We start from the raw sequence: 16,775 nt of genomic DNA, 5'->3' as shown, positions 1-16,775 counted from the left end.
AATGAGGGAATTAGGATTCATTTCCTGTAGGCTAACAAAGCAAGACTGTAAAAAATGTGCATAAAGACCACTGCTCATTGCTTTGACTTTATAGGTTAGCTGGTACCTTCTAAAGATAAATGTTAAGAAATACCATCCCCAAACTAAAGAACCTAGAGAGCTGCTGCCACATTATAATTATAGTTGTAATTTTGTTATTACTTCATTTTCTAAGAAGTATTTTCCAGTTCTAATAACAAAATTCCTTTTAAAGAGAAATTGCAAGGACAACTTTCATGCAGAACTGGTATGATGTTTATTGGTTGCTGTTGTTTCCTGTTGGCTCTTGAGAAGTTGATTGTGGAGTGATTGTTGGACCCAGAATGCACTGCTTTGGTGGGGACATCAGGGTCATTTTCATTTGCTTTTATCTACAGAGAAGAAAAAGACAGTATGATATAATCTTTCAAAAGAAAATCTCTGGTTTGCAATTTGTCACTCAGGTAATAATGGAGAAAGAGTGGTAGGAGCTAGAAAGAATTATTATTGCTCCCTCACTCTATTGCAGCTTTAGCCTTTAGTCCTCTCTATTACAGAAGCTTTCTCCCTTATGACAGAGGAAAACAAACAGCATGCTGCACTCTCTTGCTGCTACTGATGCCCTGGATGAGGTTCGCTGTGAGCGAGCTTTAAAGGAGTGATACAATGAAAGGTGGAAACCCTAACTTCACCATCCCATCACTGCAGGTTTGTTCCTGTCCTTGCTAAGAACAGACCCATTTTATGTGAGGTGTGAACTGGGGCTTTACATCCATCTATTGGAAAATCATTTCTCAGACTAGCTGATCTCATTATTGGTACGGATGTGCACCCAAAAACTCAGCCTGGTTTTGTCATGCTTGCTGCCACTTACTCTTCCCCCAACCCATATTAATCACCTCCCTTGCTGTAGTAAACAACATTTCAGCTTCAGTTGGCATACAGCAGCATCATGTCTCAATTGTGCTTGCTGAAAGTCTTACCTAGTTCTTTTACTTTTTCCTGACGCATTTCTTCTGCTTGTTGAACAGTCAAACAGTGAGGCGGTGTCTCCTAGCCCTTCTCCCATGCTGCCTGATCCCACACTGCACTGCACTGCACCGCACTGATCCTTGCTAGGTTCTTCTGAGAGACAGTTCAACTCACTAAGCCAACAGAAAGCTAACCCAGAAAAGGAAGCTAATTGTTTTCTGCTGGCTTAGAAAGTAAAACAGCTCACAGAAAGATCTACCAAGCACGAGGGCATATACAGGTGAGGGAGCTGCATATATAATAACCAAACTATACACTGTGGAGGATGGAAAGGAGGGAAGGGGAGATGCCGGGTGTTATTCCCCTGTCAGCAGCACTGAGCCTTAGAGCAGCTCAACCATCCATTAGACTGCTGCTGGCATTGACTACAGCACCTCTATTGCATGAAAACAGCTGCTGTCCTTGCAAAACAGATCTATCAGCTTAACTCAAACAGCACAATTGGTGGAGAGTTCTCGTCCGTAACACAAGAACACTAGAGAATTTCATTTTTCACATTAAGCTGGTTTTTGGGGTTTTTCTTCTGTAAATTTGCAAGCTGAATATTTATGCTTTGTTTGTCCTCCTGGTGCAAACTGAACTCAGGGTTTCATAGAATCATAGAATGGTTTAGGTTGAAAGGGATCTTTAAAGGTCACATAGTTCCAACCCCCTGCGTTTAGCAGGGACATGTTCAAGAAGATCAGGTTTCTCAGAGCTCCATCCCACCTGACCTTGAATGTTTCCAGGGATGGGGCATCTACCACCTCTCTGGGGAACCTGTGCCAGTGTTTCACCATCCCCATGGTAAAAAATGTCTTCTTTGTATTTATTCTAAATCTACCCTCTTTTAGTTTAAAACCGTTGCCCCTACGGGTTTTTATGTGCCTTCACACCCATGTCGCAGTCTAGCAGTTTGCTTCTCTCAACTCAGCTCCAATCAGGAGACCCTCCATACCTGGGCTGCCACATATTTTCATCAAATGTAAAGATACCAAGACAACTCAGCTTCTGAGGGGGCTTAGTTCAGACAAGCTTGTCACAAGCTAGATGGCCTGCTGCACTTTTGTTTTCTTGAAATTTCAGAGAAGTTATGTAGTTTTCAGTAACCAAAAGAGAGAGTTACCTGCAAGAGCCAAAACTGGGTACTGAACCCGTTATTTTGGTGTGACGGCTGTTCCTGAGACCATGTCTGTATATGGCGCTCTCTTAACAGGAACAGGCTGACAGACCTGCAATAAAGTATTTCAGTCTTTCAGTCTTATGCCCCTTGCAATTGCTAATTGTACAAAATTAAAATAGCAGTCCTGTCATAACCCAGCTTTTTATGTTCTGTATCCCAACCCTTTCATCAAACCTCTCTCTTTAAAAGATCCCTCACATTGGGATTAAACTGTTCAGTTCTCAGCCTTCATCAGGAGTATTTAAAAACTGCAGCATGTTCTCTTACATGAAAAGGAATGCCTCAAGCTTTTGCTGGTGTATTGCCAGTACAAATCTGGTTTTAGTAGCTAGTTTCTATTACCATTACCTGGCATTTATTTTGCATTAAAAGTCAATGCGATCAACACTGCACAACAAAGTGCAAGAATAATACACAGCCCTCATTAACGAGGTACCAAACATCTTCAGTGTCCAGTAGATTAAACAGACTCACAGCCACATACAACTTTGTGCATGCTACATATCCCACTGAAGATCAATCCAAAGGACTACGTTTTCTAAGAGGAACATTGCAAGAGAATCTAACTAAATTACAAATGCAGAATTAAACTACTGTAGTTGAGCAGTTCTCACTCTTTAACCTGTGAGACAATCTTATCCATGCAGGCCATGGAATTGCATGACCTTTGGAGCAATTGTTTCAATTCAGTTAAATGTTCAGTGGAAAGGGAAGATCTGTTCTCCGGACAAATTCACCGTTAGGACTACTGGGTCACTTTTCTACTAGGTCTGGGAAGTCCAGGCACAGATTATTTTCGATGTCCTTCCTTTCACCCAAAAACATTAACTTCCATTCACACTGAAAAGTTGAATAGAATATATAAAATTTGTGGATACATTTAAATGAGGAATCTGGTTTCAAAATAAACAGCAAGGTAGAAACAGCATAGTAAATTGCTAACACAATGCAAGTGAAAATATCTCTAGTTTATCTAATTGACACTGCCTCATACTGACACCAAAAAGAAAAGCTAATTTATGTTTGGAACACCCCAAAATTCAATCATCTGTTTCCTGTTCTTAGTTTTCAGGGAAGAACTGTGCTCATGAGGGGACTTCCCTGCCTATCTTTGTATTATGTATATCAACCTGCAGACAGCCCACCAGCTCCTGTGGAAGTGTGGCCTTTGGAGGAAAGCCTCTCTCAGCCACTTTTACATGCCTTTCTCAGTCCATCAAGAAAAGAGCAGGAAGAAATACACAGCATTATCGTGGAAGCACTTCAATGGGCCATATATCACATGGGTGCTGGTCTGATTCAACTTTTAGATCCTGCAGTGAATCCCACGGATTCAGGTTGTGATTCTCAAATGTACTTAGTCTGGGTGCTTTTGAAAATCCTACCCACAATAAGTAAAACTAAGGACTGAAATGCATCCTTCATTAATTCTCGCATGGTAAACAGACATTGAAAATTTAATATTCAGGTATTTTGCTGTATTTCTCTTCAAAAACATATGGAACAAGAGCTTGAAGACAGCTATCTTGCTTGGTCCAGCAGTGCGCTTTGCACATGTTCAGCTTTTAACACATTCTTGCTGGACAGAGCCACATGTTCAGTATTCTACCGGGTTTAGCTCCAAACATCTGATCCATGAAAGAGTTAGAAAATTATTGCTCTCTTCCTCAGTATAAGATTTCTTTCTGCATATGATGTTAAGCTTCTCTGATTTTTAGAGAAACCTGGAATGAAGTCTAGCAGTTAGTCAGATTGCCCCTGAGCAAAATTTTGTTCACTTCTATTGTAGGTGGGACATGTTTATTTTAAAAAGTACCTAGGCTTAGTCTACGAGCTGTACAGACTACCCTAAGAGCAGGAACTAGTCTGTGATACTTCTCTCTAAGATAAAGAGCAATAAAAATTGAGTCCTAAGTTTCATTTCCTCCCACCTTGACAGATTTTGATTAGTAAGGGAAATTACCACTGAATCCCCAAACCTCTCTTCCCAAGAGCTAGTTATCCTCATGTTGTACAAAGCATTACAGAGATTTATTAGTTTAATTAACCTGCTCCCGCTGCCTGACTCGATTGTAGACGTATGGAGGGAAAGGTGGACGGGAGACATATTTGCCTTCTCCTGCTGTGACATTGAAAGCTCCGCCTTCATAAACCACTTTCCCTCTTGAAACTGTTGCAACTGTTACTCCATGGCAGGTCATCCCTTCAAATATATTGAAGTTGTTGGCCTGGTGATGTGTCTTTGCAGATATTGTCCTGTGTTTGCAAAACAAAACAACACCAAAAAATACTATGATCCTTGCATTTTACTTCATTGTAAAATTTTGAGAAATTGCTAAAGGAAGGAAATTTAGCAGCATTATTAAACTATGACACTGTACAGTACATCATGGAACAGCTGTAAAAATAGGGTAGAGCATTAACATTTCATTGAACAGTAATTGCATTTCAAAAGAATGAAGAGGGAGTCAAAAGGACAGAACTTTGCAGTCTTGAAACACAAAATTTTCCACTAGAAAAAGATTAGTGGGAAAAAAATCAGGTTGTAATATTTTATTTGGATAACATGATTTCCTTCTGCCTTGTCAAGCAAATGTCTATGTGTGATAAGGTCAGGAAAAGCTCTGACCTTTTAGCTAGAATGACTTGCAATTTTAAGTTTGAAAAGTATGGCTGCGATGTTTCAAAGACTGAGACTCACGAATAAGACACAGACTAGGTCACTGGAGAGTAGATGGTAATGGATGTTGGTAACTCGTCATGTGAGCTGGATTGATCCAGTGACTGACAGCCCTAATATCTCAACGGTATTAAATAATGACAACATCACAATTCTACATACCTTTCCTCCAAGGGTATTACCAAGTTACAATTTTAGACCTCAACAGCACTAATTTGAGCTACAGTAATATTACTTTCTTTATGCATAGACCTCACTCTTTAGGATCACCCTTTTTCTAGCCAGTTTCTCCAACTCTAACTGGCTATACTAAAAGCAGAGCCAATGCTAGAGCTGACTATAGCACCTGGAAGTTCAGGCTGTGTATACTTCTTTTACTATCTCCATACTGAGCGACTTACTCTACTGTATTTAAAATGGGTTACAAGATTTTGCATTTTAGCTAATTATTTTATTAACTTTCTTTTTCCAGTCTATAGGTTTGGGTTTTTTTAATAATTTGGAGAGTTTATAATTTTATTGTCATCTGTAATTTCTGAAAGTAGGGAAGATTCAAGCTTTTGGCTAAAGCGTCAGAATTTTCCAGGTCAGGTGCTCACACAGTCAAAAAACTATAATGCATATATATCATTAACATTATTCCAGTGATGATATCCTTTGCAAAAGAATTATCAAAGTCAAAGCTAATATGAAATATTAATAGATTAAAGTATTGATCTATTTGGAGAAGAGTTCTTTAAAACTTTAGTTAACATTCTTATCAAAATGAGAAAACCACAACAAAATCTGTATCTTTCTTGAAACATACCCATTTTCAAAAGTAATCACTTACCAAATATTTCAAATGATTGCTTATCTACAGAAAAAATAATTTGTGGAAGGATACTTGGTTTCCCTTTCACATCGTTCTGTTGAACTAAGAGAAATTAGTTCTACTGAGGGCTACATTTAAATCTTGGCGGCAACTGATTTTTCACAGGGTGTATATATTGAAATACTCTCTATGGCCAAACTGCCCATAGGAATAAAAACTTTTCCTTAGTCCGTACACCTTGGACATAAAACTTACATATGCCTGCTCACCAGTATCAGCATAATCTTGTAGATTCACAGTCAAAAGTACAAGCAATAAAAGTCAGATCTCTCTTGTATTCACAGGTACTATGAATATGGTCAAACAAGTTTACCCATGGGTGTTACAACAGCCCTACAAAGAGTTTGTGAACATATTCCTCTAGCTTATTGCATTGCCCTTATGGGTCCAATTGCTAGAACAGTAAGTAAGAACAACTGTAATATAATTATCTTTAGCATTCTCTGGGTATACATTATATCTACTTGTACAATAGCACTGGGACACAAAAAGAAAAATGGAAAAGGTAATTTGAACAAATGAACAGAAAAAAACCTGAGATCCTTCAATTCAACGCATGAGCTGTGTAAATGTGCTAGAGCAGAAATACTAGAGGTAAACACACCTCAGAACTAGAGGTAAACACACCTCAGAAATAACTACGTCCTTCATAAAAGACACAAAATTAACTGAAGTTAGTACATTTTAAAGGCACATTCATTTTTACAGATAAACCTCACAAAATGACACAACATATTTCCCAGGGCTTGTCTCAACAACAAATTTCTATAGAACTCATTTATAACTCTTCTGTTGAAAAAAGCCTTATACCATGCTGCTCTTTCTGAAGGTGAAGAACATTCTCCCTGGTGAAGGTCACCAAAATTTGTCTGTGTTTAGATTTAGCCCTTTGACATTATCAATGGCAGTATGCTTGGGTCTGAAACTCACAACTCAGCAACCTTATGCAACAGACTGTTTACTGCTGTATCAGCCATTTCAGGAGCAGGCAGCTTGCTGGGAATCTTAGCGAAATTCCAGCATTTGCTCCAAATTTCGGAACACTATCTCAGCTGATGGCAAGAACGGCTGCAACCCATTTGTAATCCAGGAAACCAAGACTGCCACCATAGTGAAGTATAATGTAACAGCTATATCCAGCATCCTAATAGATGCCTGAATTAAGGGTAATCATGCTGAGCAATCAGCATGAGAGAGCATATTCTCACTCCAGGCTTCAAAAACCTGAATTGATTTTTTTAAATAAAATTTGTAAAATTCTTTAATTCTGCTTATAAATTACAGGGGCTCTTGTTTCAGACAAGCCTTTCAGAAACAAAGACTGAGATCAGAATGATTACTTCAACATGTAAAAGAACTTTCTCCTCTACGACATGGATACTGCAAAGACATCAGGCCCTGTTTTGTTCCTACTTACATCACTGTTTCCATGTAATTCACTTCAGTTGCTTTTTCTACACCTGCCTTGCAAGGAGATTTTAGGCTATCAATATAAAAGTTGATATTCCTCTAGTACCAAAGAGGAAGACTTCTTCTGAATTGTCTTTTTTTCAATACAGTACTTCTGTCCAACTAAATTACAGTCAAATATAAATTATTTTAGTCTAACAGCAATTACCAGATTTTCTCTGACTGTGTGAGGATTCAGTGACTAGTAATCTATGCTCTATGTGAGAAAGGGCTTTACTGCCACTCCTACAATATTGTATCTAAATAAACTACAAACTGATGTTTGAAATTTAGAAAAGAACTTCAGATTAGACTAATGCAGCAACCTGTACAGGTTGCTAAGTACAACCTGTACAGGTAACTAAGTGTTGCCTTTGAGTAGTCGTATGAGGTGAGGAGATTTGTGGATAAAATAACAGATGAAAGAAGAGATAGGAAGTTAATGTTTGGGAGCTCCAAGTCAAAGTGACTTATCTGAGGGATGGGATCTTTATTTCATGCAGTCAGTGTCTCCAAAAATTCATCATTTTAAGACAGGTAGAGAATGACAACAAAACTATTTTTCTGATTATGATAAGTAGCTCATTTGTCAACAATACCATAAGTCTGGTCCTATCAATCACTCCAAACTGATACGGGATGGAAGTGAAAATTGTCAGATAGTGTAATGGGCAGGAGGGGAACAGTAATGAGAAATTAAGCTTTCAGAAAAGCATAAAAAGAGAAGAAAATACAAATTAATCTATTCAATGACTGAAGAAGGTCTGGAAGTAAATACCAGGGGGAAAAAACCCAAAGTTATATAAGGAGAAAATAAGAAAGATTGTTTGTTGGGGTTTTTTTTGGCAACATTTCTAAGATTCAGTAATCTAAAGAGAGCAGCTGAAATTATGTGAGACAGCAAGTTACTAGGGAAACGTACATCATGCTCTCTCAGAGAGGCTTGTTTTGTTACAGTTCACAGAACCACAGAGTCACTGAGGCTGGAAAGCATCTCTGGAGATCACCTATTCCAAGCCTTCTGCTCAGATCGGGATCAGCCAAAGTAGGTTCCTCAGAGCCGTGTCCAGTCAGGTCTTAAGTACCTCCAAAAAATGGAGACTCCACAATCTCTGTGGACAATCTATGCCAGTGTTTGACCACTCTCAACGCAAAACAAAACCAAACAAAAAAAATTACGTTTAGATGGAATTCTGTATTTTAGTTTGCACTTACTGTTTCTTTCTCCGTGTCCCCTTAATTTGCAATAACAGGCCATTGGCAGGAACTCTGATTCTAGTGAAATAGAATCACAGAATCATAGAATCATAGAATCACAGAATGGTTTAGGTTGGAAGGGACCTTAAAGACCATCTAGTTCCAACCCCCCTGCCATGGGCAGGGACACCTTTCACTAGACCAGGTTGCTCAAAGCCTCATCCAGCCTGGCCTTGAACACTTCCAGGGAGGGGGCATCCACAGCTTCTCTGGGCAACCTGTTCCAGTGCCTCACCACCCTCTCTGGGAAGAACCGCTTCCTTGTATCTATTCTAAATATGCTCTCTTTCATTTTAAAGCCATTACCCCTTGTCCTGTCACTACAGACCCTTGTAAAATGCCCTCCTCCAGCTTTCTTGTAGCCCCTTCAGGTACTGGAAGGCTGCTATAAGATCTCCCCGGAGCCTTCTCTTTTTCAGGCTTTCATGAATGCACATGCTTGCCCTTGTGCAAAAGAATATGAGGCTACTGAAAATGCCAGAACATACTTGTCCTATGCAAACATATTTGTATGCCACATTATTTCATTTTGCCTCATTGTGTCCAGATGCAGTTATCCATATAGTCAGTATTCTAAATTATGCTCATTCATCAAAAGACTAAGACAGTTGCAGCATTATTTATTCTAATCATCTGCTAACATCTTGATTTCTTCCTCTTTCATGATATAAAAAATTACAGGCGGTGCTAAAATATTGTAACTTGTCCCCACTTAAGCCTCTGAGGCTAAAGAATTGACTACAAATGAGACAGACATAGGCTGCAGATTTTGGTTCTAATAAATGCAATAGACTTATCCATGAGCATATCTACATTCAAACAAAGGCACTGAGGGAACATATGCTAGCAGACTGGGGCACTCTGACTTCTAGCTGATTTGCATCCAGTGACTGTTTCCCCTAAAAATGCATAAACAACACTGGAAACATGGGCTAGAAACCACATCTTCCCTAGTCATGTAATAGCAGGTAGATTACAGAGTAACATGTCTTTTTTCTCCCTCTCCTCCACACCTCAGGAGTCCTACATTCCCTACTAATCAGGGACCCTGCTCTGTGCTTAGGGCTGCAGCCATCACTGCTGCACTAAGGGTTGAGCGCAGCTCCATTGGCACACGCGGGTCACACGCTGGGCTTGCCAAAGAGGGACGCTCCAGAGGAGCCCAAGGAGGATGGGGTGAGAGACTACTACCTGCACAGCCAGCTCTGCCTCTGCTTTCAAATGCAGCTAACTTTCAGGCTAACTTTTTTTCCACTCACTTCTAGTGTGTGGAAAATCCTGGTGGGTGAGGTTTCCCAGGCTGCATGTGGTTGTAATGAGTTGGCTGGACTTAGAAAGTTAAACTCCATTTGAGACAGGTTTTTTTATCCTTACAGGTGTTTGATCTTGCCTTTGGGGCCTGATACAGGTCTTATTTGCAAGGCCCCAACAGGCCACAGTGAGTTTATTGAGTTCTAATATCTGCCAGGAGCTGAATGTCTCATGAGATCTTTAGCACCTTCTGCCCCGAACTTACTAGGGATGCTCAGCTCTTTCTGCCGTCTGAATTGGGTACTGCAGTATTTAGATCCCTTGCTGAGCATTTCTGAAACAAGCCCTAGAGATTTTGTAAGCTTGTTTGCTTTCAAATAGCTAAAGGTAACAGCTATAGAGGACACTGACTTGCTGACAGGTGACATTCCCTCCGCCTTGATTATTCTGCCCTCTCCTTCTGGAACAGTCTTTACAGTTGCTTTTGTTTCACAGACTTGAGGCTGTTGTATTATTAGTGTACAGCTGAAAGGAGTCAATGAACATTCTTGATCAAAGCACAGATTAAAATAAGATGGTACAGTGAGTATGCATTCACTGCCCACATGTGCTTTTCCAAGGAGTTCCCACAAACCAATCCTGTGTGCACAGGCTGTACTCAGGATGCTGAGGGGGTTGAGGTCTGCAAGATGATGTTTGGTAGCACATGGCTGCAATAAACCAACAGGTCCCTTTGGTATTTGTGTGTTCCTCAATGAATATGCAATGAGTATAAGAAATAGACCTAACCAGGCAGAACTCACAACCCACCTTTTCTAATGCAGTTGCTAACGAATTTATACATTGAGTGTGTTTCTTTGCAGTACTGCTTGCTTCCATGCAGACCCATTAAAACCATTATTTAGAAACCTTTAAATACAGTAGCAAATCTGATAACTGTTCATATTGTATTTTCTGCAGAAGGTATCAGAAAATGCTACAGAAATAGGCCCGTTAATGAAGCTGACTGGTGGAAGTAAAGCCTCAGCTGAAGTGGCAGAGTGCTGGAAGCGGAACCTCGAATTGCAATTGCACCCAGCTTGCAGAGCTGCACATTGAATTCACTAGGTTTTTGCAAGCTAGAAAGAGAAAATCCTGAATACCCAGATAGCACCTAGCATAGAATCATAAAATCATAGAATCATAGAATGGTTAGGGTTGGAAGTGACCTTGAAGATCATCTAGTTCCAACCCCCCTGCAATGGGCAGGGACACCTTGCACTAGACCAGGTTGCTCAAAGCCTCATCCAGCCTGGCCTTGAACACTTCCAGGGATGGGGCATCCACAGCTTCTCTGGGCAACCTGTTCCAGTGCTTCACCACCCTCTCTGTGAAGAATTTTTTCTTCATGTTTCTGTTGTGCAATGATGTGGGAGGGGAAATGCAGATTTTGCAGGAATATAAGATTTTGTATTTTGAAGAGCTTCACTGCCTTTCAGAATGATTTCAGAATCTTCCCTATAGGCTTCCCCTGGCAGATTGTGATAATACCAGTTCTTCAGAGCAATACTTCAGGAATTGTCTAACTATTTAGGCTAGTATCAGCCAATATTTTGAGACTACAGTAACACAGCATCAAATCAGAACTGGAAAATTGCATTTTCTGCTTACAAGATGTAGATTTGCAATCAAGAAAAAAAGTTTTGCTCAAAAGAGGAAAGACTTAGCAAGAAAGAGGAACAAGGCTATTGTGAAATTGAAAATCACTCCTCAGAGCCAACAAAGCACACGAGGCTGCACCTTGTGTAACATCTTCAGTGGTTGAAGTCTGTCAGCTAGATCCCTTTTTTCTGCTGGGCTGTTTGTGCCCTCTTCAGGATTTGTAGTGAAATGAATAGACAAGCACTACTGAGATTTATTTATAGTGATTCATGTAGTTCACACAATTGTACCTGCAGAGAGGCTTGTTCCCAGCAAAGCCAAAGGGATAAACAATAGAAACAGCACCAGATCAGGAAAAAAGTATTGGCTGAACTTAAAATCAGCTTGCTTAGTAAGAGAATACAATTTAACGTTTGAAAAAATGTTTGAAGAAAACCTGCACCTTCCCAGCTGCAGTGGGCAAAAAGGCAATTAGAGCACTTAGGAGAGAGTGAAGGGAGGCAGAAAGAATGTTTGGGAGACAAAAGGATAAATAATTGCAGGAGCTGACAGAGCACCTTGAGAACAATGTCAGAACTCTGCTATCCTTTTAGATTCATTTATCCCCAGGGAGAGCAGAAATGAGCTCAGAAAAGAATCCTTCATTTTTATTCTTTTTTAATCAGAGTTTGTAGCTCCACTGTCCTGAAATAGCTCATTGCAAGTATCTCAAAATATGCTTGCTCAACATGCCAGAAGGCATAATGCACATGAAAATCCCTCTGACCCAGCACTGGGCAGGCCTCTGTTTATTGGGGTTGACACTCCTGAAACTTCTTTTGCTGGTGCTGCCAGACTTTTTGTGGGACTTCTGAATAGCAACCTACATGTCTTCAAGCTTTGCAGCTCAAAACACAGAATGTTTTTCATCTCACTCTCACGTTTTTGGTACTCATTAATATACTGACATAAATGAGAATTTCATTATCAAAAACATTCAAAAACCGTAAGATTGGTCAAGAAAATTCTGTTTGTGTAAGGTAAATCTAGGATTAGGGCTTCTTTCCCTTCATTTGGCTTCCAAAATCAGATTTACCAAGTTATGTTTCAAAACCTTCCTCTACCATGAGGGGGTTCTTCAACTCTTCTTTTTTTAATAACAAAGGCTGAAACTCTAATGCCATCTGAGTCACAACAGCTCAGGCTTTAGGAAACCAAACACTGTGATAACCTTGATGAAAGCTGGCCATACTGTCATCATGCTCAGCACCCCACAACACTCATCTAGGGTTAGTGATTGCTATCTTCTATGGATTTACTGACTATTTGGATGACACTGATGAAGATATTTCAAGGAGGGTCAATGTGTGCCTTCAGCGTAGTCATACGCTCACACTGCTCACTAGACAAAAGCCTCAGCCCAGCACACCTCCTGACCTGCCACTGCTGCTGGGTGCAGGGCTGTGTGTGCTCAGACGTAAGACTCTGCTGTTAGAGTGCCTGCAGGTTCAAGCTAACCCACTCAGCAGTTGAACAGCAGAGATGCACTCACAGGCCAGAGACACCTCAGCTGAGAAAGACAACTCCACAGGTGAGCTGGCTTTGTGACAGCCAGACCATTTCCAAGCAGTTTAAGCAAGACCAGGCTGGACACAAGAGCCAGAGCAAGAGTCAAGACATATAAGTTTTGAGATGTTTATAGTGGCCTAAGTATGGAGCTGACCGATGGTGTGACTATACCTGAAGACAGGAATCAACTGTAATGCACAGTATGCTGTGTGAGTTGAGGCTTCCAGAAAGACACTGCATACTCTTTGCAGCAAAAATGCAGCATAGCATCAAGTCATGCAGGATGAGACACAAGCACACCTTTTGTGCATCTGTTGCCGGTGTGACAAGCTCTATCCTAGCAGACCTACTGTGCAAAAAATCAGAAAACTCCTTAAATAAAAGCATAAGCATGCATAGCTTGAGCTTCAGATCTAGGCTCACTCCTGGCTCTACCAAAGAGATATTTGCTCTATCAGCTAGGGAGAAGACATTAGGAGGGCAAGACCCTACACTTGCACTACCCATCTTGACCACCTTTGAATATGTTTCAAGTAGCTGTAAGATCAAAACACAAGCTTGAAATAGGTCATTCTGCAGGAGCACAGGCTCCTCTCCCTGCTCTTTGCAGAGGGAGGAAGCTAAACACACTCCAGCACTTAACCGAGTTACTCTATAATCCCAAAGTGGTTATTTTTACTCTTAGGATACCAAGCCCTGGTAGCATATTGTACAGACCTTGTTATTTTTGCACTTGGTCAGTAATAGAGGAGAATTTTTTTAAGCCCATCTAGAGATCAAAGATCTCTGCTTACGTACACTATTGTAGGAGACAAATAACCTGTAAATAATTCACATGAAGTGCAGTTGAAAAGCACCACAACTTCACCCCAAAGGCTTATTGCTGTACACAGGCTTTGAGATATTTTTTCCTGTAGAGAGGGTGGATGGGAGGAAATAACTACCCATACATACCTTGTAGCTTTGGGTTCCCAGATTACAATGTCAGCATCAGAACCCACAGCAATTCTCCCCTTCTTCGGGTAAAGGTTAAAGATTTTTGCTGCATTTGTGCTGGTAACAGCTACAAATCTGTTTTCATCCATTTTTCCACTGTACTGCAGAAGAATACACAGAAGCAAACTCATTACTTTTATAAACAAGGAATTAAAAAAATGTTCCTGTTTTTGAAAAGACTAGGATGACTGACAGCTCTCTGCCAGCATCACATCATTTTTTTTAAGTGTCAAGTGTTTGAAAGAAATACAAATACCTATTTGTCTCAGATGTACACACTGCAATGTACATTCACTGAATACAGTAACTTTATCTTACTTTATCCCACAGCAAAGGGAAAAAACCCCAACATCTTTAAAGCCAAAATCTCTGTGGATCCAGTCTCAAGTCAACTGAAATAAATTTTTTTAGTTGGCTTTGAATCTGTAGTACTGCTCAGCGGTTTCCTCAGGAGACATAACATCTCTCAAGTATCTAGGTTTTGGAAAATGGTGAGACCGTATTAAGGAAAGCCTGGAAGATGATAAAGGAGAGGTGGGGCATAATGTGCAATATAGGAAAAGTGATTTGCAAATCTCTTCAGCAATAACACAAAGGATAGTACTGTTCAGTAAACGTTTGAGATCAAGTAGTATAAAAAGAAGATTTTCTGACGTGACACATCAGCAAACCAGCAAAAAATAATGGATATACAACTGTCTTGGGACCGTGCACTGCTACATAACTAATTTAAACTAGGCTGTTGTTTGCTTGGAAAACCAGCTACACTGGCAGTAATGTTGTGCATAGGTCAGTCTAGGGATCAGAATGTCATAAAAACATGTTTGTATGGTGGCCTGTGACCAGTCACCTGAGAAAAAAGCATAATGAAAGTGGTGAACATGGCTCTTCTAAATAGTGGTGTGCAGGAAGGGAGGTGAGCTTTCCAGACAAACTCCCACAGATGGTAATATTTACAAGTAAGAAAAGGGAGGATATTACTGACTTAAGAACCTTTTGAAAAATTATCTTGCCCAACAGGATACACTGTTCAAAAGCAGCACTGATGTACATATTCCTGCCTCACGTTCATAGTAACCACAAGCTAGATTATATTCCAGTGAACACCATAAATAATCACACTAGAGCTATGCCACAGGTGAATGTAGGCAGAAGTCTGCTCTGTACATGCTAACCAGAGCAGAATCCCAAATACGGATAAACAAGAGAGATTTTGAACCACAACCTTATCAAGTGTGTGGGGTTGAAAATTCTACTGTAACAAATACATATGCTTCATAGTGCATTATCAATAAAATTACACTACTGCAAGAAAACTTAATAGGAGGTTGAATTAGAGCCTTCAGAACTTTAGCTGGAGCAACCATAACACCCAGCAGATTCCTGACCAGATTGCCTCACCTCCCTCCTCATCAGACTACCCCATATCCAAAAATGCTGGCCATTAACTTTCATATTTATATTTGTTTAGAGCCTGAAGGGTTTTGTCCTCAAAAGCACCATGCATTCTTGTGATGGCACTGAGAATCTAAAGTCAATGGGAATTGAAGATTCTCATCTCATCATACGACAGGACTGAGACATGCATTAGAGAAGCATTTCTTATCTCTAGCTTGCTTCCTCTGGATGAAGACACAAATTAGAAGTTGACAATCACACACCTAGTATAGCAGTTCCTCCAAGAACTATGTTTGAGAGAGATGAAAGAGTAAAAACACAGAACTGACCAAGTTGAAACTGTGGGCAACTCATTCCTTTTACTTTCATCTGTTGAAAAAATGCTGCAAGTAAATATACTGTGCACTACTGCTGAAACTGTAGCAGTCCTTGCTGCTAAACAATGGAAATTATTCTCTAGTGCTATTTTTTAAGCACTACGAATCTTCTTCTGTCTCCCAGGACCACAAAGTAAGAGTAAGGACTATGTTATGGTATTTGTTCAAAGGAGTATGCTATGATAAATACACTTGATAAAACTAGTGAGTTGATACTGCTGATACATTATATTCTCTTGGAGAAATCAACTACATGCATGTTCAGACATCTTGATATACTTACAACTCCTTTTTCCCATATGACTGACATCCTGTCTTCCACACCATTCACTCCATTAGGGATTTTTGTGAAGTCATCCTTCCCCAGAGCTTTCTGGCATATGTCAAAGGTGCAATTGTCAGTGCCTGTCACAGATAGGTCATCACTATGGAGAAACAAAGAAAGTTCATTATGGATCAGAGTAGGTACCAGACAGTGCCACACAGGAAAATCTGTTGCAAGGCTGGGTAGATCCAGCCATCCCTTCTGCAAGGAAAAACTGATACGCCCTGCCAGCCTGTCCCACCCTCCTAGAGTGGCTCCGCAGTAACAGCCAGTTCCCCCATGAAGCATCTTCCTCTTCAGAAAACCCTCAGAAGAAATCAAGCACCAAAAATAACACTTTTATTTTGGATATGTCAAAGGTATCCCACAAATAGGAGACTGTCCCACCTTGCCCAGAGCAAAGGACTTGGTTCCATCCTCACCTAGAGCAATTTTAGACTGTGTCACTCCAGGTACCCTGTGAAATTACTATGGATCTGCACAACCATGAGTCAGTGCTAAGGCATACCTTCACAGAGTTTTTGGGCAAATTCAATCCTTTTTTCAAGTTAAGTTTTATTGGTGATGAAATACCAAGTAAACTATACATGTTGTTAACTGCAAATATCTGAGGGGTACGGGGTACTCTGACGAAGATGTTATAAAGTGGACAACTTCAGAAGTCAGCAGGCTTAGGTTTCATGCAGCATCCAAATTTCAAATGAAAAAGTCTGTGACAACAAACCCCAGAACTCAGCTGTGACCCCACTTTTTACATATTTCTGGTG

At 40.2% G+C, this 16,775-nt stretch overlaps 1 protein-coding gene across 1 annotated transcript in view; it reads right to left on the bottom strand.

The window, feature by feature from the left end:
* Positions 1-271: 271 nt before the first annotated feature.
* DPYS (dihydropyrimidinase) overlaps positions 272-16,775 on the bottom strand; it is a 30,913-nt gene continuing 14,409 nt past the window's right edge. The window contains exons 6-10 of the mRNA XM_010151952.1: positions 15,967-16,108; positions 13,867-14,009; positions 4,261-4,468; positions 2,156-2,261; positions 272-410 (exon numbers count right to left, since the gene is read on the bottom strand). Of these exons, the coding sequence (XP_010150254.1) occupies positions 2,187-2,261; positions 4,261-4,468; positions 13,867-14,009; positions 15,967-16,108 (568 nt within the window). The 3' untranslated portion in view covers positions 272-410; positions 2,156-2,186. The remainder of the gene's footprint in view (positions 411-2,155; positions 2,262-4,260; positions 4,469-13,866; positions 14,010-15,966; positions 16,109-16,775) is intronic.

Source organism: Eurypyga helias, unplaced genomic scaffold (genome assembly GCF_000690775.1).
Source record: "Eurypyga helias isolate BGI_N326 unplaced genomic scaffold, ASM69077v1 scaffold27725, whole genome shotgun sequence".
NCBI classification, from domain to species: Eukaryota; Metazoa; Chordata; class Aves; order Eurypygiformes; family Eurypygidae; genus Eurypyga; species Eurypyga helias.
Note: the sequence above shows the minus strand (reverse complement) of the source record. Positions and strands in the feature narration are given on the sequence as shown.